The 25805-nt window shown below is 56.9% G+C and overlaps 1 protein-coding gene across 3 annotated transcripts; it reads right to left on the reverse strand.

Moving 5' to 3' along the window:
* Positions 1-310: 310 nt before the first annotated feature.
* LOC119113133 (gelsolin, cytoplasmic) lies at positions 311-23975 on the reverse strand. 3 transcript variants are annotated; one of them, XM_037237496.1, is made up of 19 exons: positions 23844-23975; positions 21765-21839; positions 21052-21117; positions 15373-15496; positions 14749-14861; positions 14078-14255; positions 12359-12480; positions 10854-10955; positions 9789-9938; positions 9311-9428; positions 8711-8837; positions 8048-8177; positions 7699-7837; positions 7145-7362; positions 6438-6521; positions 5991-6152; positions 5311-5421; positions 4490-4621; positions 311-1305 (listed from the first exon to the last, which is right to left on the reverse strand). In XM_037237496.1, the coding sequence occupies exons 1-19, from the start codon at positions 23901-23903 to the stop codon at positions 1246-1248; spliced, it is 2271 nt and encodes a 756-aa protein (XP_037093391.1). In that variant the 5' UTR covers positions 23904-23975; the 3' UTR covers positions 311-1245. The 3 variants fall into 3 exon arrangements, with proteins under 3 accessions (XP_037093391.1, XP_037093385.1, XP_037093378.1); XM_037237490.1 differs by having other exon boundaries at positions 4502-4621; positions 14749-14864; XM_037237483.1 differs by having other exon boundaries at positions 14749-14864.
* Positions 23976-25805: the final 1830 nt, after the last annotated feature.

Consider the following 25805-nt stretch of genomic DNA (forward strand, 5'->3'; position numbering starts at 1 on the left):
CGTCCATTCAATTTACCTGTTTAACTGCCGTGCACAATGTTCACATCTTTTTGTTGTTGAGTTTTTGCGTTTTTTTTCGTAATCTGTCCTTCTAGGAAAAGAGAGAAGTTATTTGATGAAGCTGGCAACATATCGTCCTCACTTAATCGTTAAGGCAGACCATACTTAGGGTTTCCCCGACATTGCAGATGATACCGTTTGAGGTGTCAGTTTTACGTAGCAGCAGACAAAGAATAGCCCGATTTATTCACTTTCACGCCCGCGCCGTACCATTGCAGTATCCATCCGTAGCATATGAAAAAGACACGGCAAAATTTCCACAGGTTTATTCGAAAAATATCCTCGACTGGTGCCTGTCTACCGGCGTCGTATAAAGCTTTAGAAGCATGTAGGCTGCGCAACCAGCGCGGTTCCGCAGAAGAACAGAAAGCGCGGCCTTGAGGCAGCGGAAAGCGTTACAAGTATAGCATGGCTCGAGTATTCCCTCGGCTCCGCACTCAACCGTCTGGACGTTCTTCTACTCACAATGCGCTATCAGCTTGGGGTTGTCAGACAATACGGAAGACTAACAATTCGTTCAGCTAGTGGGCAAATACCGGCTGAAATTCGAGACGGAGCCACTGCCCTTATCAAGGGACGTTTCCAAAAGGACGGGCGGAGCACCGCTCGTCACCTTACCAGCAATGAAGACATCAGAAACACCGGATGCCAATACGCGGATCATGAAAACTTCGACGCGCTAGCAGAAATGTGCGGCTAAGTGAGAAAACAAAACCTCTTCAGAATCTCCTGTCGCCATCGATCGGATTGCAGTGGCAGCCTACGTGAAAATATCAAAACAACTGCTCGAAACACCGGCAGCCAGCATCATGAACGTCGAACCTCGTTGTTGTCATGCTCTCGTTAAGCACATGCGATCGAACTACGCATATATCCAAACACTACGTCACACCGCCCGCAGAGTGAAGCAAACAAACAAAATTATTACAAAATAGGTTTGAGACCTTCTCGGAAACCAACAAATCGGTGTAAGAGAGAGCTCCTCGCACTACGTACCGGGACCGACCCTAAAAGGCCCCGATCTATCCCTAAGGCGGCGAAGAGCGGCTCCAAACGCCAGCAGAGCTCTGATCATGGCGCCGGTAATTCACGTGGTTGGGCCGGCAGAACGCTGCACGCTGCGCCGAACCTCGGCGCGCGGCGGCAAGGACTGGCGCGCCAGAGGCGTGGTGCGGCGCAGCCCGCCTACATAGACTCATTGAAGCGGGCGATCATGGACTTGACGTCGTCGTACTTGGGCCGGTTCTGCGAACGCGAGAACAGAACGTGAGGCGAGCCGGGCCGCGTGAAACTTCGACACATGCTGGAGCGGTACCACGCTAAAACACAGGAGATCGCTATGCGCTGATGTGTGGCTACAGCGCATGATCGGATGCAAGCTATAATATCCAGTTGAGATGAGGGAAACTTTCGACCCGCTCAGGTGCAAACGCCACTTGGGGTCAAGAGTGGGTATCAGAAGTGTCAGGGTATTGTGGGCAGCCCGTATAAGAGAATGAGCACAGCGGCAGTTGCGCAAACTTAACTAACAAAGTGAGACTGCTCGTTCACTAACACGAGCTCGGGTTGGGGGGTCGAATTGACCCCCGGATGTTTTTCCACAATAGTTTCGGAACGGCGCGGGGTAGCCGCGCCACATTTTGCATAGCTGTTCACAATTGAAGAGCAGATCGCTTGGTGTAAGACATTTAGATGCACCTTGCAAGGTCACTGACCTATGGCAGGTCAAAGTCCGGCCATGGTTTCAGCAAAGTCAATTTCTAGCGAATCGTTCAATCTGACGCAATAGCGGAGTGTTTGACGAAGATATACATATTTGAGATGCTTTATTAGGCAACACAAGCATGTTGACCTAAGTTGTACCTGTACCCTTCACACTTGACCTAAGTTGACCTAAGGTCAGGTGTGAAGGTCAGACCAAGGTCAAAACCAACCTGTTTTACTGCTCTAGGGGTTGCGTATGGGGTATTTTCCGGTGCTCATTTTGAATTCACTGATAGCAGGAACCGCATCATTCATCTTCAGATGACTTCTTAGAGGTCATAATAGATCAATGACATAAGATGACCCAGGTCGACATTTTCAAAGAACACACTGCCAAACGTAATCTTTGTCCCTTATTCAACTGCAAAACTCGGAGCAGTCTTGTATGATTTTGGTCACCATGACCTTCAAAGGGTGAAGCAAGGTCACTGACCTTAAATGAGATTGTGGCCTTTTGCTTAGAAAGAGTTATCTAGGTTCTGGGGGTACTTTGGAGACCAACCTGGAATTTGGCCTTGTTTGACCTTATCTGACCAGGACATCATCTAGTGACCTCAAACTTCGACCTAAGTGAGTTCACGTACAGGTTCACACACCCTGCAAATTTGGTGTCTCCAGCTTAGGAATCTTAGGGGGGGGGGGCGGGCAAATTGACCCCCACCCGAGCAAAGGGTATCTAGCCGGCCACCCGGGCGCGCGTTAACAGGGTTTTCTTCTGCAGGTCTGAATATGGCGCGCCATGTGGTGTTCCGCTAGCACGCCACTTGGACAGCCCGACCAATGCACATTGCAATATACACGGTGTACTCTCATCGGACGTGGACCGGTGCTCCAGTGGCGCGCGGCGGCGCGCCAGCCAGTGACAGGGGAGCGCCGCTGTGTGCAACGATAAGCGGCTTACTACTATGACCAAAGCTTACTACTAAGCGATTGAAGCATAGCCCTTAAAAAGCAGCCCCAGTGACGCCTGGAGTATATGTACATACATGTGCGCACGTAGTATATGTACATACGTACCCAGCGCGCTAGGGCAAGAACATTGCAGTTGCGTTGGGCGGGGCGTATGTGGGGAATAGTGGATAAATGTCACGCATCGGGGCAAGCAACTAATTACCGAGGTGGTGTATTTCTTCAAGTATTCAATGTAAGTATTCATGTAAGTCAGCATAAGTAAGGCTTACACATATTTCAGACATATTATGCATTATATCTAGATTAGACGACTATCAACGTAAGTAAGACGCCTTCCGCGGCGGCGTGGGACAGGGAGGTGGCGGCAGACTTGATTGCTGCATTCACGTAGACGACACCATAAATTGGAGTGCAAATTACTTTGCTGGATTGCAGACTGATTTCGGCCAGCCGAGCGCAGGCAAAATCGATGTGATCGACAACATCCATAAATTTGTAAAGTGCACGATTTTATGAATGCTGACCGAAACATCGCGAAAAACAGAAATGATTTGGGTCGATGGTGTTCCCGCAGCACGGTCTACACGGCTGTGCAATATTCATGCTTTAGCCCCTCTCGGTTTACGCTTGAGCGTTTTGTCTTTGAGATCAGTTCAGGCATGCATAGATCATTCCGAGAGTCAGGCACTCGGAGATCAGTGAAGGCGTTTATTCGCCAGTTCTCTCCTCCGTTGGTGTCGATCAGTCTTGTGTCGCATCGGCGTCAGGGAGCCGAAAAAGAGGCGCGTCACCAGCCCGCTTTCTTCAGTTTTTTTTCCTCGCGACTTTAAAATGTTACTTTTCGTGTGTTAATCGAGTAAAGAGGGGAGCTAGCGACTGATGTTGCGACGTTGTATATATGATCACCGTGCCAAATAGCACACGTGTAGATGCTATGCCATGAAAACGTAAAAACCAAACTTTGGAAACTGTGCCACTTGTACCTGAAAACCGCATGATGACACGATCAGCAGCTTTAAGAAAGTAGACTCGTCTAGAGCGGGACTGGCCGGGCTGGCGGCGCCGATGAAGCTACAGGAATGTCCTGCTGGCTCACGCAAAGATGCGCTTGGCCTGCATAAACAAACTCATACAGCTCCAGTATGTATACATGATGATGGCCCACCATTTTGGCTGTCAGTATAATCATTTCACTCATTTTGCCCGCATCCTAACGCCAGAGGCGCTTTGAGTCACATATGCTAGATGCAGTGGGATATTAATTCACTTCTACCATCGAGAACCACGATGATTTTCAATGACTCGTGCTCATGGCGAGTTCGTTAGAAACAAATACAAATGCGAACGTGAGCATGGTTTTACAATTTAGATGATTCATTCCGTCAGCTGCATAGCAAACTTCTTATAGCACACATAATGCAACTCGTGTCTATGGCATGCACGTACAGCTGTACAATTACTAATAGTGGAAGTACCTTGCCATGAAAGGCGAGCTTCAACTCCGTGCAACATTAAAGTTGCCTCACATCATTTCCCATTATTCAGGTAAGTAGGGTCGCGTGCTTTTTCATGGTTACCTAGTCTCAGGCACTCAAACTATTCCATCGCTCACGGTCCACCACCCCTACCACCACCACGTGTTAGCGCCCAATGCCGAGGCGTGAACAGGCCAGCACAGCGCTGGCTAGAAGCTGGATAAAGGTAGAGCGCGAGCGTACATACGGCCCCCCGTCGCATGCTGAGGGGCACGTACGTCAGACGGCACCTCGAAGAACGCGTCGTCCCAGCTGGGGAAGAGTGCCTTGAACGCCGCCGGCTCATTGCCCTCCTTCACTTGGATGACGGTGGCGTCCGAGCGCGGGGAGGGGTCGGTCTGCACGAACTTCTGTAACGGCCGCATCGACTAACACTGTTAGCGCGAGGAGGGGTTGGTCTGCACGAACTTCTGTAACGGCCGCATCGACTAACACTGTTAGCGCGGGGAAGGGTCGGTCTGCACGAACTTCTGTTACGGCCGCATCGACTAACACTGTTAGCGCGGGGAAGGGTCGGTCTGCACGAACTTCTGCAACGGCCGCATCGACTAGCACTGTTAGCGAGGGGAGGGGTCGGTATGCACGAACCTCTGTAACGGCCGCATCGACTAACACTATTAGCGAGGGGGGGTCGGTCTGCACGAACTTCTGTAACGGCCGCATCGACTAACACTGTTAGCGACGGGGGGGGGGGGGGGGCGGGCGGGGGGGGCGCCGGTGGGAGGCAACGGGAGGGCGGCACACGCAGCTGCCACCCCATGCCGGTCTAGCGTCACATTCTACTATATGGCGTGAGACACTGGAACTGGTGCCACCGTAGAAGGCACTACCGCTGTGTGGCAGTATCGTATCTTCGCATCGGATGGCAAATAAGTGCGGTTCGTCATCAATAGCGAGCAATAAATTCACGTCTGACGGCGGTCGGTGCCACCATAACAGTCACCTTATCGAGCACCGCAACAAAACTCAGCACTGTTCATGAATTTAACGTCGAGCGGTAGCTTCAGCCGCTTCATAACAACGGCGAACTTGAGTGTACCTTGGCGAATTCAAATGACTTCTCCTTCTCCATAGCGCTGGCGTCGTTGCCGATCCAGCAGTACACCTCGTCACCCGTATCCACCAGCATGACGTCATCGTCGTTCAGGTCCTGCGAAGGTCAGTATGCAATCGATAGAGGACCCGGCGCGTCGCGTCGCACTAGCATGGCGACTCTTTCCACTCTGCATATTTCAGCACCTGCGATTATCGTGATGAGTCATGTCTGATTATTCTGCTGTGTTTTCATGAGGAGCCCGACGGGCTTGTCCCTCTAGCGACGCTCGAAAAAAAATGGCTGTTCAGCAGAGCTAATGGCTATTGAATGACAATAGTTGACTGCTATCGAATGGCAACAGCTGCGACTGTTCACCCGCAACATAGCATGGCCAGACTGACTTTTTGGGGAGTACGAGGAGACTTGAAGCTGTCAAAGCGCACAAACAAACGCTAAGCCCAATGATGATACCCGCAACCATTCTACCATATCTTATCCAGAGGCAATATCTCAGTTTGACCTAAATATACCAGGAACTGGCCATCAGTTACAGCAATGCACCTGCACACAAGATAAATGTCCATGGTCCCTGAAACCTGGTGGATATCGCGCCCCAAACCCTCAGACCACCCAGCTTTTACTATGTACACAAGAGCAGTCCTGACCTCCCACGGCACACTCACGTCCTGCTCAAAGCCGTCGACGTCGTTGACGATGAAGTTGCCGGAGCTGTTGATGGTGCAGTGGACCATCTTTTTGGCGCGCTGGGGCGAGCTGGGCTCATGGTGGCCGATCTGGTCGGCAGAGGCGTCCAGCGCCGCCCAGAACTCCTCCGGCTCCTCGCCCTGCCGGCGCGAGGGGGTGTTCAGGCGCGGCTCAGAGTGACAGGGTCAGACTCAGGGACGGCAGCGCCGGACGCTCAGACTCGGAGACCGCACGGTCAGAGGCCAGACAACGGCGCGTCACTGTCCGGTCGTGCTATTTGTCACTGCATTGGCATACCGCTAGTGCAGGGACGCGCCCGGTCAGCGAGCCCGGCTCAGCATCCCATCCAATTCCACATGATGTTCGGCGTAATCAGACCTCGTGAGCGGGACGCGAGGCCCTGCCGGCCGGAGGAGCGCCCTCACCTGGTTGATAACGGTGGGCTCGCTGTCCGGGGAGACCAGAGCCGCGATGCCCGGCGCCACGGCCCGCTCCTCCTCGCAGGACTCCTGAAGCGGAGCAGGCAGCGTCAGTCATCAGCCGCTACTGCCAGGAGGACTGGGAGTCAGGTCAGGTCAGGTCAGGTCAGGTCAGGTCGGGTCAGACTGCAGAAGACAGAACAGATGACGGTGAAGTGCTGAAACAGGCGGCCAACGAACCTATCTAAAATGAGAGACCCACTTAGGATGAGTAGAAAAGGACTGGGAGATAACAAAGTAGCTAGTCATATCTGCTTACTTCTGTCTGCTGCATATCCAAGATTGTGCGACTATCAGCATCCGTTTGCTTCAAATATGGACCACAAATACACGACTCTAACTAATGCATTATACCCGAAGACAGCCGACGCGCAGGAAGGAATAAAAGCCCTCATGTCGGGGCAGGTACATATCCTTTTGGTAATTTCTCTCTAGTCAACGCCCACTGAACCCATGTTCACTTTCCAGAAAGGCAGGGGGCTCAGCATCCTTGCTCAACCCCCCCCCCCCCCCGGCGTTTTCCTCGCCCCGTCGCCGAAAGTGTTATTGCAATAAATTGGACACCACTCTCCCAGTCTACACGACAGTTGCCTCCCGGCCACCAAGCACACCACAGCTTCCCGGCCCTGCCATCGGGCGGCGCCAGCACCGACCTGGCCGTTCCAGATGTAGGTGGTGCCGGGCGTCTCCAGCACGAACACGTCGTCGGGGCTGAGGTAGGCCGCCTGCTCGGGCACCTGCACGGCGCGCGTGTCAGCCTCGCTCAGGCCGCGCACGTGGAACATGCGCGTGCCGTCCGCGTCGTACGTGTCGTGGTCGTGAACGTTCTTGAAGCCACTCGCGTGGCCGCCCATGAAGACCACCATCTTGCCTGCGGCGGGACCGGCCGAGTGAGTTGCGGCTCAGCCAAGCACGGGCTCCGGGGTGCACTGGTTCGGTACATGGAGGGGGACGCGACACTACACTGAGACGCAATTAAGCCACAAAGAAGTGTTTTCCCCTACGAGTGGTTGCTTTGCGACACCTATGACCACGACACGTCCGCGTCCCAAGCAATCGTACGAAGAGCACGATCGCCGCTTCCGCCCTATGATGACAGCCGACATTTCACATTCAAACGCACGTCATGACCGCGGGCCTAATGAACACACCACCCCCTGCCTGATCAGTGACCAGCCGACCGTCACAGCACGATCCCAGCACCTACCCTTGAAGAGCATGAGGAAGTGGCGCGGCTCCTCGCCCTGGCTGACGCGCACTTGGACCGCCTTGCCGCCCAGGTCGTCGTCCATCTTGACCGCCTGTAGTGCCGACGCCGCCTTCTCGTCGTTGGAGCTCTCCTTGCCCTGCAAACAAGAACACTCGGCTGCCATTCGGAAGGCCACTGTGGAGGTGCGATTTTAACCCGCTGGCAACAGAGCGCCACGAATTTAGGCGACTAGATGAAACAAGCTGTCAATGTTCATCACACAAACCACGCACCGATGCTCGAAAACACGTGTCTTGATCATCGTTCGTCCAGCTATTCGGGCGCTTTAAAACTTGGCACCGCATACCTGCCAGAAGTAGATGATGTACTGCTCCCTGCCCTCCTTCTCGTAGGTGTACTTGAGGACGTAGGAGTCGCCGCCGAAGAACATGCCGTGCGCCTCCTCGGCCACTGGCGCCAGATCCATCTCCTCGACCCTGACGAAGGACACGAGGCCGTCAGAGTTGGCCGGTCCTTGTGCCATCCCGTCCCCAACCAGCGCGGCCGGTCACCAACGCCAAAACGACACATGACATACCCGGTGTCCATGCTTAGCCTTGTTTTGTTATTGCGGGTCTTACAGGGAAGCTTTATAAGCTGGCCGAGGGAAGCAGAGGAAGTTCCACCCAACTTTACACACTTGGCCGTGACAGCGAGATAGCATCGACAGATGGTACAACCGCACAACCACTGCTGGCGTCTCCTGTCCTTTTCACCGGCAGAAGGATCGAGTATCGCGATCAAGGGGACGGAGCATGCACATTATAAGGCAAAGAACGACACCTCCGATAGTTCACGCTTAATCACATTCCCATTGACGTTCAGGGCATGTGAAACAATGTCAGTAAGCATACCATTGGCGACAAGAGGTGCCTTTGAAAGCAGTCTCACCATTTCTACCCGAAAGCGCCGCACCACATCGGCCAGAACTCACGCGGGCCAGCCCAGCGGCGCCGAGTGGCAGCCTCACCGGAAGATTTCGAGCTGGCCGGACGCGTCGTCGGGCATGAAGCCGATGGCAGCACCGGCAGACTTCTGGATGATGTGGCGCTGCTCGGCCGGCGAGTGGGCCGACAGGTCCAGGTTCGGCAGGCTCTCTGGAGAGCACGGCGCCACGTCAGGGGCGCGCCGACGGTACAATACGTCAGGGGCGCGCCGACGGTACAGTACGTCAGGGGCGCGCCGACGGTACAGTACGTCAGGGGCGCGCCGACGGTACAGTACGTCAGGGGCACGCCGACGGTACAGTACGTCAGGGGCGCGTAGACGGTGCAGTACGTCAGGGGCGCGCCAACAGCACATCGTACGCACGAGACGAGCTCTATCCGACTGCCAACGGATATTGCTAAAAGTAGCTTTCTTTTCCAGTATGGGTAGAGCATGTCTGTATGATTGTCATACAAATGTTTCACTATCGGTCAGTGAACATTAAGCATGTTTCGATGTTCATGCTATAATATTCCCACTGGAAGTGGACTTGAAACGCCCCATTTTTACCGAAGCTCCATTCTAAGAAAAGTCAGCCGCGAACACAGACTTGCTGGCTTTCGATTCGACCAGCTGGACGCACCTGCGATCTGCTCCTCGGTGTACACCTTGCCCAGGCCGACCTGGGCGTCGTCGTCCACCCAGCGGGAGAAGTACTGCTTGAACACGGCCGGCTCGGCGTCCTCCACGATACGCTCCACCTGGAGCAGCCGGTGGGTCGGGTTAGGTCAGGCTATGCCAGGTCAGGTCAGGTCAGCAGCGCAACACGCCTCATCTAGGGCCGCAGGTGTTTTGTCAGGTGGCGGTCGAAGGCGTGCGAAACCATATCACGAAACGTGCGATCCATGACGCTGCCCCGCAGACGGGTGGTCCCGGAAGTCAGCGATTTGCTGACAGCGCCTGTCACGCGGCCGGTGTTCTTTTTCCCGGCGCATACCAATGACAGGGGACAGCGATCCTGACCCGCAACTCTACGCAAGAGACGCAAAGAGGTCGACATTCCCAGGCTGGCTTACTCTGAGCGTGGAGCCGTTGTCGGCCGTTTGGCGATGCGTCCTCACCTTGGTCCAGACGGGCAGACCCTTCTGCTGCATGTACTTGGTGGCCTTGGTCATGGCCGACTCCTTCTCGGCCTTGGCGCTGTCGCGGCCGATCCAGACGAAGAAGCCGGCGGCGCCAGTGTCCAGGATGAAGCAGTCCTGAGAGCCGGACTTGGATGTAACGGCAGGAGGAGCGTTAGACAGCGTCGGTGGGTGGTGCTGGCCACCGGCAGCAGCTCCAGACAAAGCAGACGGCACGCGCAGCACCCTCAGCCTCAGCGTTAGCAACCGAACAGCGCCGTCGTGCAAGGACAAATCCGCGTGCGTAGCGTTGTTTTGCAAAACGCGGTTTTGCCTTTCCACGACAGAGTGGACAAAATAAAGAGGGGCACCAACAAGGACCCGGACATAAGCAGGCGCTAGGACCGCGGAACGCCCATGGAGTAACACGTATAGGCCGTGTGTGTCTATGTTTGAACCTTTGCCTTCGCAAAGCCAGCTCGTTCACCGCAGCGACATGAGACGTTAGCCGTTACGTGGAGACCATTAGTACCGTTTATGTCAATTAAACGTACATGCGGGATAGATCTGCTGAAGACCAATGGCACGTGCGATCTCAAACGGCGCGCAACAACCACAGTCCGTACGGAATTTCAAACTAAACGAGCCAACAAACACATGCCACACTGAATGTTACCGAACGGTAGTGAATACTTCATGCCAGTTGACAAGCCAAAGATCAAGAGACCATGCGAGAAAGAGACAAGATCTATGCAAACGCATTCAATGTTACGAACCATTTAAGGTTATATTTGCCTTCTGAATGTAAAACAACAAGCATGAATATATAGTGGAGCTATCTGCGCATAACAAACAAGCAGAAAGTAGAGGTGCATAAACATCAATCATTTAAATTTGAACAAATCACCCGCATTCGTACATGGATTATCAAGACACCAACAATCAACAGAGCCACGTCAAATTTATTTTTAGGTCATAAGTGAAGATCATTTTACCCGGGCGGTGCAGTTGAGACTGAACGGAAGGGTGAGAGAACACCGTTAAAGTGGTTTGGGCCCGGCTCACCTCCGAGTGCAGCATGTCCTGCGTCAGCGGGCGGGCGCCGACCTCCTCAATCTCCACCGAGTCGTCGCCACCGTCGCTCACTTTGTACAGCGTGGCCGCTTTCTGCCACCAGAGGAGAGGATCGGTCAGAAGAGCTCAGTGCGCCAGTGACCAAAGTGCGCCGGCGACCTGCCCCGAGGATGGCCATTTTCGAAAACACGTCACGCATGCATGTGAGATGAAGGGAATCAGTTCGCGATCAATACTTTTCGATTTTTAGGCGAGGAAGTTACATGAACCACCCTCTCAGCAAGCGTCACCTTATCTGTTTATAATTGAGGAACATTGCATGAATCAGCTGACGACGCCCGCACCTTTTTGACGCTACAATGGTCACCTGTACCCAGGAGACATCACAATGGTCACCTGTACCCAGGAGACATCACAATGGTCACCTGTACCAGGAGACATCACAATGGTCACCTGTGCCCAGGAGACATCACAATGGTCACCTGTACCCAGGAGACATCACAATGGTCACCTGTACCCAGGAGACATCACAATGGTCACCTGTACCCAGGAGACATCACAATGGTCACCTGTGCCCAGGAGACATCACAATGGTCACCTGTGCCCAGGAGACATCACAATGGTCACCTGTACCCAGGAGACATCACAATGGTCCCTGTACCCAGGAGACATCACAATGGTCACCTGTACCCAGGAGACATCACAATGGTCGCCTGTACCCAGGAGACATCACAATGGTCGCCTGTGCCCAGGAGACATCACAATGGTCACCTGTGCCCAGGAGACATCACAATGGTCACCTGTGCCCAGGAGACATCACAATGGTCGCCTGTGCCCAGGAGACATCACAATGGTCGCCTGTGCCCAGGAGACATCACAATGGTCACCTGTACCCAGGAGACATCACAATGGTCGCCTGTGCCCAGGAGACATCACAATGGTCACCTGTGCCCAGGAGACATCACAATGGTCACCTGTGCCCAGGAGACATCACAATGGTCGCCTGTGCCCAGGAGACATCACAATGGTCACCTGTACCCAGGAGACATCACAATGGTCGCCTGTGCCCAGGAGACATCACAATGGTCACCTGTACCCAGGAGACATCACAATGGTCACCTGTACCCAGGAGACATCACAATGGTCACCTGTACCCAGGAGACATCACAATGGTCACCTGTGCCCAGGAGACATCACAATGGTCACCTGTAACCCAGGAGACATCACAATGGTCGCCTGTGCCAGGAGACATCACAATGGTCACCTGTGCCCAGGAGACATCACAATGGTCACCTGTACCCAGGAGACATCACAATGGTCACCTGTACCCAGGAGACATCACAATGGTCACCTGTGCCCAGGAGACATCACAATGGTCACCTGTACCCAGGAGACATCACAATGGTCACCTGTGCCCAGGAGACATCACAATGGTCACCTGTGCCCAGGAGACATCACAATGGTCACCTGTACCCAGGAAACATCACAATGGTCACCTGTTCGTTCCTCTCGTGGCTGACGTCATCATCGGTCGCCGGCGCGTCGGCCACGTCGTCATTGGAGCCGCCGCCCAGTGCCTCGAAGAACGCCTCGAACTCGCCGCTGTCGGCCGACTCGTCTGCGGAGGGGGGGGGGGAGGAGGGGAGGGGGGAGGGGTGGTGAGCGGCGCACCCCGCTGCGATTGCTTCGTCAACGCTTCAAAGCCGTCACGGGCCAGGAGCACCTGACGGCGTCACGCGAGCGAGGAGTGGACGGTGGTACGGGCACGGAAACACCAGGTCCTTCAACGGGAAATGACACCCAGCCCGGGACATCATCACCTCTGGGGAGTTATTTTGGGGATCGATCGTAACAACGGTCCAGCTCGGCACTGCCTGCAGCGAGTTTCTGAAAACAGCTGCAGCCGCCCCGTTAGAGTCGGCCGGGGGCAAACAAATGGAAGGAAGCCGACAAAGGCAGCTATGAATGACAGCAGCTGGCCAGACTGAAGCGAACAAAGCATTCACAGCACTTCATCCAAACAATTGACGGAAACTGTGGCAATTTGCCAGGAGCTATGACAGGAAGTCGCACTGGATAGCGAGTATCTAGCATGGAACTGTCCTCTCCTCCAAACCAGGACTGACAGCAGCGAGGGGCACCTGAGACGCGACCGGAGGGATAAGGTACACGTCCAAGAAGGCATAAGGTACACGTGCGCGGCGAGATAATGTACACATACACGGCGGGATAAGATACAGGTACACGGCAGGATGGAGTACACGCGTATGACGGGATAGGGTACACGTACACAACGGCCTAAGGTACACGTACACGGTGGCATAAGGTACGCGTACATGGTAGGATTGGGTGCACGTACACAGTGGGACCAAGTAATGACACAGCACGCCTAACATTGCTATGGCGAGAAGAAGGCGATTATGCCATATAGCGTACAGCAACGTTAAGCCGCTCTTCAAATGGTCTACCACCGGCCTATTTGCCATCATAGTTTGACCGCTAAAGCACCTCGCCCCTAGTTTCCCGTAACCGTCCTGGGCACGATCCCAGAATCATACATTACGACACATGCGTCTTCCGTGAATCCGTCGAAGCCCCCACCCACGTGCTGCCACGCCCAGGCGCAGAGCTGGCAGCGGGCCACCATCGCTCTCCATCCAGAACAGCTGCCCGTCGCCAGTCTGCCAACGCCGTCTCGGCGGCGGCGGCGACGGCTGCACCCAAACACGACGGAACGCACGGCTCGCGCCGACCATCTGCTCCTCTTCCGGGGAGGAAGGAGAGGCGGGAGAGAGAGGGGAGGAGGAACACCTCAGCCGGGATAAATCGGAGGAAGTCGAGATCCGGGGGGGGGGGGGGGGGCGACCACGGCCCGTCCGGGGGCGAGCTGCAGTCAGCTGTGCCCGGGCGGGAGAGGATCTCCACCACTTCGACGGCAGTCCCACTGCGGTGGCGGCGGTCTCACCGCTTTCGATCGGAATCCAGTACCCGAAGCGTGGTTAAGTCCCACAACGTGCGAGGGCCAAACAGCTTTTTGAAGTATATTTGTCATGCACCCCCGTGCAGTGCACCCCGTGAGTGGACGTTATATGCCCACCGCTCTTCACCGTCGCCGCCCCCCCCCCCCCCCTTCCCACGCCCATGCGGCTCCCCGCTGCGCTTGGAAGTGAGCAGATACCTCCCCGACCGCAGTGCGGCGCGGCGGCGAGCCCTACCGAGGATGAGGATTTTGGCGCCGCCGGCGTGGTCGTTGTCGCGCATCTGCGAGGCCGACTGGATGGCCTTCAGCCGCTCGGTGCGTCGGCTCTCCGGGCCCGTCCACAGGTAGATCGTGTCCACCGTGTCCAGGATGAAGCAGTCGCCCTTGTTCATTGACGCGATGCCCATCTCCACCTGCCCGGGCAGAAGTGGGCCATGTGGGGTGTGGGCTCAGGAGTTTGGTGCCGGGGTTCATACGTGTCGGCGGATACGTGATATACACGCCGCGATTTGAAGATGTCTTATGTATTATGAGGCTGCGGGCTTCATGACACTTTTAAGACTTCGTACTGTCCTGTTACGTTAGACAAATGTCAGACAGACAGGGAAATGCGGTGGACAACGGCTCTGCTGCAACATCTAAGGGTTCGTACAATCAAGTCTGGTGAAAAGGTCGTGAATCTGGTGCAACGCATTCTTCACCCACACATCTCGTATGAGTATTGCCCCCACACAGCCTGAGGGGACCGAGCCAGCCAGCCCAGATCCTGTGCTCGCCTCTGGCTATCGACCCCGACCCTATTATCTTCGTCTGGCCCAAAAGCAGCGCCCCGAGCGGTCGATCGGCCTCGGCCGTCTGGCCCGTCTGCGCCGCGCCGCGCCCGCCAGGTGCCCTCGTGACCCCTACCTGAGAGACGCGCACGTTCCGGCGGCCCTTGACCTGGAACAGCGCCGGCTCGTAGTCGTCCGGGTCCACGTGGCGGAATCCGCTGGCCACGCCTCCCTTCAGGTACTGGACTCCTGCTGGATGACACGACAGGCTTGAGATACGCCGCGCGGACGGAAATGTGCGCGGAATGAGACAACTTCCGCCGCGTTGAACGAAGGTCAACATTTGTGCCGACAGCGGCGGAATTACGGTCGGTGCCAGACGCCTATTGTATCTGGGAGCCGGGCGTATGGCGTGTGGGGAAGTCTGCACGACAGCGCACTCTCGGCGCACGCGAGCGACGCTGACAGCGTTACAAATGCAAGGGTATCCGGATCGAGCAGACGCACGCATGGGCGGGCATCTCAAACGCAGCAACGGCGCCCGCCCTAAATGCAAAATATCCCGCAAGCTACGCCACAAAAGCACCGGCGGTATTATTAAGCCGAATAACATCACTGTTTACAGATTACATAACGCTGCATTTACGACCACGAGCATGTGTGACGATAACTCTCTTTTCTTCAATGGAAACAGCTCACGCACGTAGCAAGACAGTTCACATTTGTGCAAACGACGGACGCCGTTCAGCTGTTGGTGTACCTTTTTTGAAGTAAGAGAGGAAGAGGGCCGATTCGTGGTCCTGCACCTCGCGGTGCTGCACGGGCTTGCCGCCCAGAGAATCGTCCAGCTCGACGGCCTTGATCGCCGCCGTGCCCCACTCATCCTGCGGAAGGCCGGCGACGTGAGGCGCGATTGTGACAATCACAACAGCAGCCCTTACGAAACACGTAGTACTAGTGACTATGAGTGGAAGAAAACACTTGGGCATTAATTGGGCTGCCCCATTCCGGTTATGTAATGGCCTATCTGTCCTCCAATTTCCTCAGCAATACCAAACTCAGAGGGTTCGAAACACGACAGCAACGCTAAGCGTTCTAGGTCTGACAAAAAGGCGCTTGCACTTTCCCGTCAAGAACAGGCCACTCACTATTGCGGCGGTGCCGCAGCCATGATAGCTTAGTGCAGGGAATATTCCGCCTTTACATGGAGTTTTAACCTAACCGACAAGTTACGCGCTGCGCTCTGTTAGACAGAAACACTTTCCCCAAGCCACCGTTTGGAGGAGATTGCGCGTGAACTCCTTTTCCTCACACATTTCGGGTGTCAACCACTTTCTTACAGAGGGGAGGGCATGGCCTCATGTGCGGTAGGGGGGCAGCTGCGATTCTCGGCCAGGATGTGACGTCATGTTAGGAGGCGTGAAATGGGACACATGAATCAGTGAGTGAAGCCATCAATGACGTCACGCCACCACGCGCGGCGAACCGGACCTGCAGAACCGCACGGTGTGATGTCATGCACACATGATGTGACGTCAAACCGATGACGCACTAACCGGAACGCCCTCCCCGTTCCCGGCATCTCTGGCGCCGTGCAAGAACGAGTCCCAGCTTCATCCCGCCGTAACAGGCGGCGGGATAAAGCTGGATCAAGCTGGATTCCTCTCCGTGCCGTCCAGGACACGTCATATGCTCGCCCGGGCCACATCAGGCCAGCGGAGGCCGGCGGGACGTGAGGGCACGCGGCCGCCGCCGCCATGGAAGACTGCAGCACCGCTTGCAGCTGCTCGTGATGGTCACAGCGTCGCCGGATTCCACGGAGCTCGGCGACAGACGCGTCTGATCAGGCTGCCTTTATGGCGCGCGCACGGCCGCCGCCGACAAATGGCGACGCGCCGCATGGCCCGCGACTGATGCGGCGCTGGACGGCGCCGGAGGGAGACAGACCGTGACGTCACGCCGGGGGCGGGGCCGCGTCGAGGTCGGGGTCGGTCATGAAGTTTCCGCTGTAGCTCTGCATCCCGGATCGATACCAGGTGGTCCCTGGCAGCGCCAGGCTGGGGCTCAGCCGAAGCCGGCTGCAGCTGGACGTGCTTCTGTCTAGCTTTCGTCACCGACTCGACGCAGGCATGCAATTACGAGGCGTTAGAGCACCAGTCGCTAACATTGGGGGGTGTGGCCAACAGCAGACGTGGCGAACACCTGAACCAAAGTACAGGTTTCGTTGCGATGTCTGGCTTGTTGGAATTCCGCAGCTGCATCAGGTCTGCATCCGTTCCCCACATGCCCCCACGTTTGACGGCGCCAGCCAGCTGCAGGTACCACGGCCGGCCCCGCCCCATTCCATCCCACACGGGTCCGGCCGGAGCCACCTCACGTCCACCCCAGACACGCGCCATTCCGATGCTATGGTGCCGGAGGCCGAGGCTGAATAATTGCCGGCGATGCGACAGCCATGCGTGGACTGACAACGCTGAGGTTTTGCCTGGACTGACGATACTGAGACACGTCCTGACGACGCTGAGGTGTTGCCTGGATGGACAAACACTGAACAAGTTCTCTCCTGACAACGCTGGGGTGTTGCCTGGACGGACAATCAACTGATACAGTATGACAACTCTGAGGTTTGCCTGGACGGACAAACTGAGATCAGTCCTGGACAACGCTGAGGTTTTGCCTGGACTGACGATACTGAGACACGTCCTGACAACGCTGAGGTGTTGCCTGGATGGACAATACTGAGACACGTCCTGACAACGCTGAGGTGTTGCCTGGATGGACAATACTGAGACAAGTCCTGACAACGCTGGGGTGTTGCCTGGACGGACAATACTGAGACAAGTCCTGACAACGCTGAGGTTTTGCCTGGACGGACAATACTGAGACAAGTCCTGACAACGCTGAGGTTTTGCCTGGACGGACAATACTGAGACAAGTCCTGACAACGCTGAGGTGTTGCCTGGACGGACAATACTGAGACAAGTCCTGACAACGCTGAGGTGTTGCCTGGACGGACAATACTGAGACAAGTCCTGACAACGCTGAGGTGTTGCCTGGACGGACAATACTGAGACAAGTCCTGACAACGCTGAGGTGTTGCCTGGACGGACAATACTGAGACAAGTCCTGACAACGCTGAGGTGTTGCCTGGACGGACAATACTGAGACAAGTTCTGACAACGCTGAGGTGTTGCCTGGACGGACAATACTGAGACACGTCCTGACAACGCTGAGGTGTTGCCTGGACGGACAATACTGAGACAAGTCCTGACAACGCTGGGGTGTTGCCTGGACGGACAATACTGAGACAAGTCCTGACAACGCTGAGGTTTTGCCTGGACCGACAATACTGAGACAAGTCCTGACAACGCTGGGGTGTTGCCTGGACGGGCAATACTGAGACACGTCCTGACGACGCTGAGACACCGTCCACACCACAAAACGCTGACTCGCGTCGGATGCAGTCACGCTGATACAAACGCCGAGCCTCGCCGGCTGTAGGCCGCTTCTCATGTATACGGATCCAGCGTCGGTGCGGCGCCGGCACCGGGCTTTTAAACGACACTAGCCCCACACCGGCGCCGGCGGTGCCGGCCCCCGTCCGGCGGTGGCAGACACGGCCGGCGGTGACTCACACGCCGGCACGACCTCACCGCGACCTTGGAGACGGGGGGTGGGGGGGGGGGGGGGCTCCGCTGGATCGGCGGGACCAAAGCCGCTCCGACGGATGCCCGTCACGAAGACGGCCTGGCAGCCACATCGCGAAAGGCTGGGGCGTAAGGCTAGAATGCTGCAGCTCCAGACAAGGGCGAGGCTGCAATCCGAGGACGCCGCACAGCAACATGGATAGTCCGTCGGCGCCCAGGAGCCAAGCGTTGTTTACTTGAAGGCTGCAGGACTGGGCAGAAGTGACACGGGCACCACCAGAAAGCCAGCGCTCGCTTGCAAAGGGTAAGTTACACTTATGGCCCCCGCGTGTGATGCCTACAGCAGGCTCGGCTCATACAGTCCGTCAGACATCACGCTTGATCAGCGAGGGACGCGTCTTTTGATCCGACTCGGCCCGATACATTATACACCTGGCCAAACAGATGTTGCCGATATGGCCGGGTCGTCACCGTCAGAGCACACGCGGCGTGCGTGCGGACGACATAGCATGGTCACAACCGACATCGGCTTATTACCCGATGGATTCCTATCGCTGAGGTCTGCGTGACATTCTACCGCGTCGGTATAGCCAGATTGATTCCAACCGCCGAGTTTTGTTTGGCATTCAACCCTATCCGCATCGCGCTCAACTTTACTGCCATCCATCATTTTTGTTTGTGGCACGGATACAGATTTGAGCTCGCGTGAAGCCGACCGGCCGATATCCGCTTCCCCGCTCCGTGCGCAGTTGGTGATCTGAACCTGCAGCGGCCGTGGCGAGGTGACTCACAGCAGCCCACATACCGCCCGGGCCGCCGGAAACTGCACCGGGCCGCCCACCTTTCCCGCACATGACCGGCACCCGAGGCGGCCCGCGCTGGCCCGGCGTGGGAAACGCCCCGCTGCCGAAGGAGCGGCCGCACGAGAATGGTGCGACCTACCGACCGGGGGCGCGCCCTCCGCCGCCTCCAGCAACGGCACTCATTTACATGGGCTACTTCGGCGCAAGCTTCGTCATGACGCAGTCCAAAGCCAAGCGCAGCCAGATGATGGATACCATTCTGCATCCACCCACGCGGTAGCCACCGCCGCATTTTTTCGGTAGAGCGGTCCACTCCACTGAGTGGCTATTTTCGGTTCACCTCTGTCGTCACCCGAGCGTTCCAGCTCGGAATAGCGACGGAAGTGGCAAGCGTCGACGCCCGAACCCAACCGGGCGCCGGCCAGACCCGAGCGGCGTGACCAGACAGAGCGCGCCGACAGCTGGCCGCGCGCTGCCGCCGCCAGACACCGGAACAGCGGTCCAGCGTGACCGGCGCCGCCGGCCGCTGGGAAGCGGCCAGGCGACTCAGTCCGGCGGCTTCCCAGCATGTCGGCACGACAACGGTCCCAAGCCGGAGCCGGCCGCTGGAAAACGGTCAGGCGACTCAGTCCGACGGCTTCTGGGCAGTCCGGTATGGCAACGAGCAAAAGCCGGAGCCGGCCGCTGGGAAACGGTCCGGCGGCTTAGTCCAACTGCTTCTGAGCAGGCCGGCACGGCAGCGGACCAAAGCCGGAGCCGGCCGCCACGGCCGCGTGACCAACGGATGACGTGTGACGCGTGACGCGGCGTATGACCGGGTCACGCGCCCGCCGTCTGGTCCTGGTCTGGTCTGGTCCTGGTCCGTCTGGTCTGGGGGCACGCTTTGGCATCGACATGACATGACTTTGCCATTGTGATGTGCAGAGCGCACGTGCCACTGCAAGACGAGAATGAAACGTGTCTTGAACAGCACCGACAACTATCAACCGCAGACGGGTCTGAAACTGCTTTACCGCGGACGGGTCTGAAACTTCCTCAACCGCAGATGGGTCTGAAACTTCCTCAACCGCAGACGGATCTGAAACTTCCTCAACCGCAGATGGGTCTGAAACTTCCTCAACCGCAGACGGGTCTGAAACTTCCTCAACCGCAGACGGGTCTGACACTTCCTGAACCGCAGATGGGTCTGAAACTTCCTCAACCGCAGACGGCTCTGAAGCTTCCTCAACCGCAGACGGGTCTGAAACTTCCTCAACCGCAGACGGGTCAGAAACTTCCTCAACCGCAGACGGGTCTGAAACTTCCTCAACCGCAGATGGGTCTGAAACTTCCTCAACCACAGACGGCTCTGAAACTTCCTCAACCGCAGACGGGTCTGAAACTTCCTCAACCGCAGCTTCCTCGACCTGCGCTGCAGCGGCGCCAAACGGCGCTTGCTTTACGGCGCGGTGCCGGGGCAGGTGAGGGCCGCGGTTCGCGAGCGCGGCGGCGAGTCGCGCGCGGCTGGGCGGGTCCCGTCCGCATGTGGAGCGACGACGCTGAGCGGATCAAGATCGATCCGCTGCGACACGAGCTGCTCACAGGCATTAGGTCTATCAGTCGCTCCGCGGTGCCAAACAAAACGCCCAGAAATCTGCCCGGCGGAATCGGTGACGCGGCGGGAAGCCAGGCGTGTCGGCCTGGGGCGCCTGCGTCCGGAGTTCTGCGTGCGCTGGGATGTTCGCTTTTTAGTTTTTTTCATGCATCCCGCTGCGACCAATAATGGAGCTGCGGGCAGCCGCGTTTTTCCATTCGGACGAGACCCGCCGACACCGGATCCATCCCGGGCCAGCTCGAGCCGGGCGTGTACAGCGTCTGGTTTGCGTGTCTGAAGCGGCACCGCCGCATCCAAAAACGGCGCGTAAGCAGCCGAGTCGTGTTTGTGTTCGTCATTTGACACGAGTTTACGACTTCCCGTCTGGTGTTTACTCATCTGCCGACAGCGCTCACCTGCGACGACTCCTTGCCCAGCCAGAAGTGAACATCGTGCACCAGCTGGTCCCGCTGCAGTTTGGTCTGGAAGCAGAACACATCGTGGGCACCATGGACAGGTGAACACTGACTAACAGTATGACAGTGACAGGGCAGTGACAGCGGCGCTTCACTTGTCAATAAACATCGCCACTCACTGCAAATCATATTACCGCCCATTGCACGCGGACCGGACACAGAGGGGAGAACATAGGCTGGTGGGGGTCTGACAGACCCTCGGGGCGCTCGCGCGGGACCGTCCGAGCCTGTCGCGGCTCGTGGCCACAGACGCAGCAAGTCACACGGGATGTGCCAGTCCTCCCGGATCCCGGGCGGACGTCCTGCAGTGACCGGAAGGCCTGGGCGCGTTTGTGGCCGCCTGAGGCGCTGGCTGTACGCGTCGGCGCCGCCGCCGCCGACCGGCCGCCGAACCAGCCGGCGCTGGGACTGAGGTCTTCTCAGAGATCGCCAGCGCTGGCACAGCTCCAGGTTGTTTCGGCTCGTGTTTGGCAGGCTACTACGCCCGGTCACCAGGAAAACCAGGCAGCTAACGGGAAACTTCTCCCCCAGACCTCCTACACGGCTCTGCCGCGTGCATTCTGTCTCGGGCTGGTAGGATGTGTGGTGAATATGGAACAGCTTATCCAAGTCATAACGACACATGACTGTATTCTAAGCCCTTGCATACGCACCTTGAGAATAATGTAGCAGTCGCCTTCGTAGAATTTGCCATGCTGGGCCTCGTCATAGGTCTTGACCTCGAAGTTCTGAAACAGACGTGTCGCGGATAAGGAAGGCACTTATAGACCATGTGTGGTTCAGTCAGACACCGTACCAAAAGTGAACACACGCCCAGCTAATGCAGTATTTCCACAGCGGAATGCTGTAGCGTTCTGCCGCACATCTCCATGAGGGGAGCCAATGCCGGTGCCGCATGCTCAGCAGGTAAGTAGAGGCACCAGCCTGTGTGCCGCTCGCCTACACACACTAAGACGACAAACCCATCATTCATGCGGGCCGCACCGCGACGACGAGAAAGTCTGAACCACCGATTCCTATCTGAGCCAAATATGCCTGGACCTTCCTGAGTCACCGGCGTCCCGTGAGTCATATTGTTCCAGTTTGGTGCAGTTAGTTCCTGCCCGTACCGAGGCGCAGTGATCATGACGACAACGGTACAATTGCCGATGTTACAGCGTGGAGCCTCCACCCGCGTGCTGGCGAACGAGCGGGCAGTCTGTCCGATTCCTCTATGAAGTCCCAGACAACCCCAACTTAGCTTTGGCCCGACTGTCTTTCCCGATAACTTCCTTCCCATGTCAATACTGGTCTGTCTTTTCTCAGAAACCAGCGAGCTTAATCTTCCCCCCCCCCGCGCTCAGAAAGCGCTTTCCTCTTGCTCCCCAACACTCCCTGGATTAACAGCAAGAGAGAGAATGCGCACCCCTTTCCGTCCTCTGTTCATCTAGACAACAGTCTTCTTCAGACCTTCATCCCGAGCCCTCAGACCCGCCGCGTTAGCTCCGCTCCCCCCTGCCTGCCAGGACGTCACTGCTCCTCCTCAGACCTCACCCCGGGGCTTTCAGTCAAGCTGCGCCAGCTCCACCTGTTCCTGCCTGGATGTCGCCAGTCCTACCCAGGCCTCCCTCCCGGGTCTTCAGTCCCACTACATCAGCTCTGCTCCCCCCCCCCCCCCCGCTCCCTTCTCCCTCCCTGGATGTCGCCGCCGCCGCCGCCGCCGCCCGGCTCAGCGACGCGCGACGGACGCAGCCGTGACCTTGAGGCGCCGGACGGCGAGCGGGGGCACCGTCCGACAGAACTCTCCCCCCCCCCCCCCCCCACAATCGGCCGGGCGGACTCTAAGAGTTCAGCGGGAATCTTAACGACACAGCAGCAGCTAACCAATGCTTCATGCTTGATGATCTGTGGTATGAAAGGTAAAACGAAACGGGAAGCTGGTCCCGTACTAACGAACAGCGAGACTCGTTCCTGAGACCACGAGATAAGTTCACAACTTCTGTGACGATCGATAAGGTTCGCTACCCAAAGCCCAGTCAGGCACGCCACCCGCGCTGCAGGCACAGCGAACATCAGCTCCCTCACCAATGGCGTTTAACGACAGCATCCGTCCGGACAGCTGCCCGACCACAAACCGTATAAAAATGACGTTTCAACGGACGCCGTACCCAGCTGCCCATGTGAGTGATCATATCATTATAATATCCACCGAGACTCTCGCAGTTTGAAACCGCCGCCGGTCCACCCATCGGTCGGATGGCACCACGGATGTGACCCCACCGCTGGATAGATTCACATTGGATTCCCATCTCGCTCGATCCACCCACCACCAACGGCACACGCGGTTTACCACACCACTTCCGCTACTCATAACCACCCCGATTTGAAAAACCATATCGTCGTCCTCCTTGTGATATACGCGAGGAAGTTACAGCAGAAAGAGGTGGGAGCCGACGCCAGATGACTGCGGCGTAGCCCGCCACGCCCGAACCAGGCATAAACGGCGTGTACTTCGCATCATTCTAACTGCGGTCCCGTATGCAGCTAATGGTCACACTCCTCTGAGCGTCACGGAACCACGAGGCAGACAGTGTAACGCCCGAGTCCCGCCGCGCCCACGCCCGCCACCGCTAGCCGGCCGGCCGGCCGGCGGGAGCCCCACGTCTGGGGGTGGGGCACCGCCAGCCCGTATCACCGATACCGAAACGATGCGCCGCCGGCTACTGACGCACAGACGAGATCGCTCCACTCACCTCAATACGCCAGATCCACAGCTTCGGCTCCTGACCGACTCCTTCGAAAGCGGGGTCCATGGTGAGCGAGAGGGGAGTTGCCCTGACACGCGCTGGCTGTCTCGGGGTCTGAGGAGTTGTGCTCCGAGCAGAGGGCGGCCGACGGCTAGTTGATGCCGGCGCCCACTAGGGGCGCTGCCTGCGCCGCGGTGACTCACCGCACGCCGGCCCCCTCGGACGGCCTCGGCGCATGCGCGTTGGCGGCTCGCAGCAGTACGCAGAATTGATGTACCTAGGAGGCCGCCGGAATCGAGTCATTTCCAAGCTGGAGTAGGTAACATGGGACAGTGAATGTGGGCGGGTCGGCGGCCTGCTCGTCAGCCTGCGGCTTGTGACGTCTCATCCAGCGCAGTGCGCATGTTTTGTGTGTATGCATATGCACATGTTATACAGCGTCTTGCGTATACGTATAAAAACTGACCCAATTATCAAGACATCGCCAAATGGTTGAATGCGAAGCCGAAGCGCTGGTGAGCCATTGCGCCGGTCCTCAAAACATGGCGCGCGTTTCTGCTGCCTGGACCTTTGCGTCCGCTGACCCGTGGTGTCCTGGGAACGGGGCGCCGCACGATAGCCGAGTCCACCCCGCCGGGAACGGCAGATCCCGGCTGTGATAGCCCCAGCCCCGAGCGGAACAGGCGGAACAATGGCGCGCGCGACTTCTGCATCAGTCGTCAGTGCGTGGGTCAGCCTCGGGTTCGCAGAACGGCGGGCGCCCACTGTGGCACACCCGAACCTTGTAGCGAGCTTCGCTGGGGCGACCCCGAGCAGAACGCGCGCGCGCGCTCCCGCAGCGCGATCTTACGAGACCGTCACGCCATACAGCCGCACGATACGCCGTGCCACCAGCGCGGATTGCAGTGTCAGGAGGTCACGCTGCCACGTGACCTTCCCACTTGCGACCGCCGCCGCCCGGACGGGAGGTGGTCGCCGCGCTGCCCGTCCGCGGGGTCGCTTGAGCGTCGCGTGACTGGCGGCAGCGCGTGCTCAATACTGTTACGGTGGTAGCGCCCTGGAGGGCATGCTTTCGAACGAAATGTCCCGAAGTGCAGGGGAAATTATTTTTACAGCAGTTGGCGCATGTAAAACGTTTATGACAGGCGGCCAGCAAACAGCTTTGTGGCTTCACAGAACGGATTGGACAGTCCACAGCTTGATTCTAGTCAGATTCAAAATCAAACCAAGAGCTAACCAGCTGTGTCCCGGCTGATTCGAAACCTAGCTTTTGACGTGATTCAGTCAGATGTGATTAAACTCGCGTGGCGGCGTGAGTCAGCCGCGTCGACGTTGACTCGCTCTCAACTATCATTCAGTCCCCAGTGACACCGAGGGTTAGCAGAATGACTCTTTGATGGTTGATGGCAGCGAGCAACGGAATGGCCGACATCATGGGTGGAGTCGGAGCCTGATTAGATTGTCATGGCTGGTGGCACCAGACCATTGGACCTAGAGTATGAAAAACAGTGCTTTCGTTCTTCGTCGAAGTTGACAATCACGGACACTTGGCGCTCAAAGGAATGGTCCCGTTCCCTTCATATGCATCAGGACAGACGCAAAATGTCGAAATGTCCTGCGATGAACAGTTCACGTATTTTCTGTACCATATGGGACTGAGCCACTTTGGTAACAGCAATACCTGAGATCCGTCATTCTTTCTGCATGTTCCGGCATTGAGGACATTCAACTCGATTCCAACCATACTGATTCGAATCATGATCCGTACACAATTATGCCTGATTCAGACGCAATCACTTTCAGGCAGGCTTACTTAACAGGATTAGCACCTGATTCAAATGTCCATCTGAAAGTAGGCTTACATCACGAACTGGCTCCCAGCCTGGGTCAGAATCGATTCGATGTATTGTGAGTTGAACCAATCGAAAGTCTGGGAAGGAAGCAGGTGACATTTTGAACGCGCTGTAA

This window comes from Pollicipes pollicipes, unplaced genomic scaffold, assembly GCF_011947565.3.
Source record: "Pollicipes pollicipes isolate AB1234 unplaced genomic scaffold, Ppol_2.1 Scaffold_2555;HRSCAF=2994_pilon_pilon_pilon, whole genome shotgun sequence".
In the NCBI taxonomy this organism is placed as follows: Eukaryota; Metazoa; Arthropoda; class Thecostraca; order Pollicipedomorpha; family Pollicipedidae; genus Pollicipes; species Pollicipes pollicipes.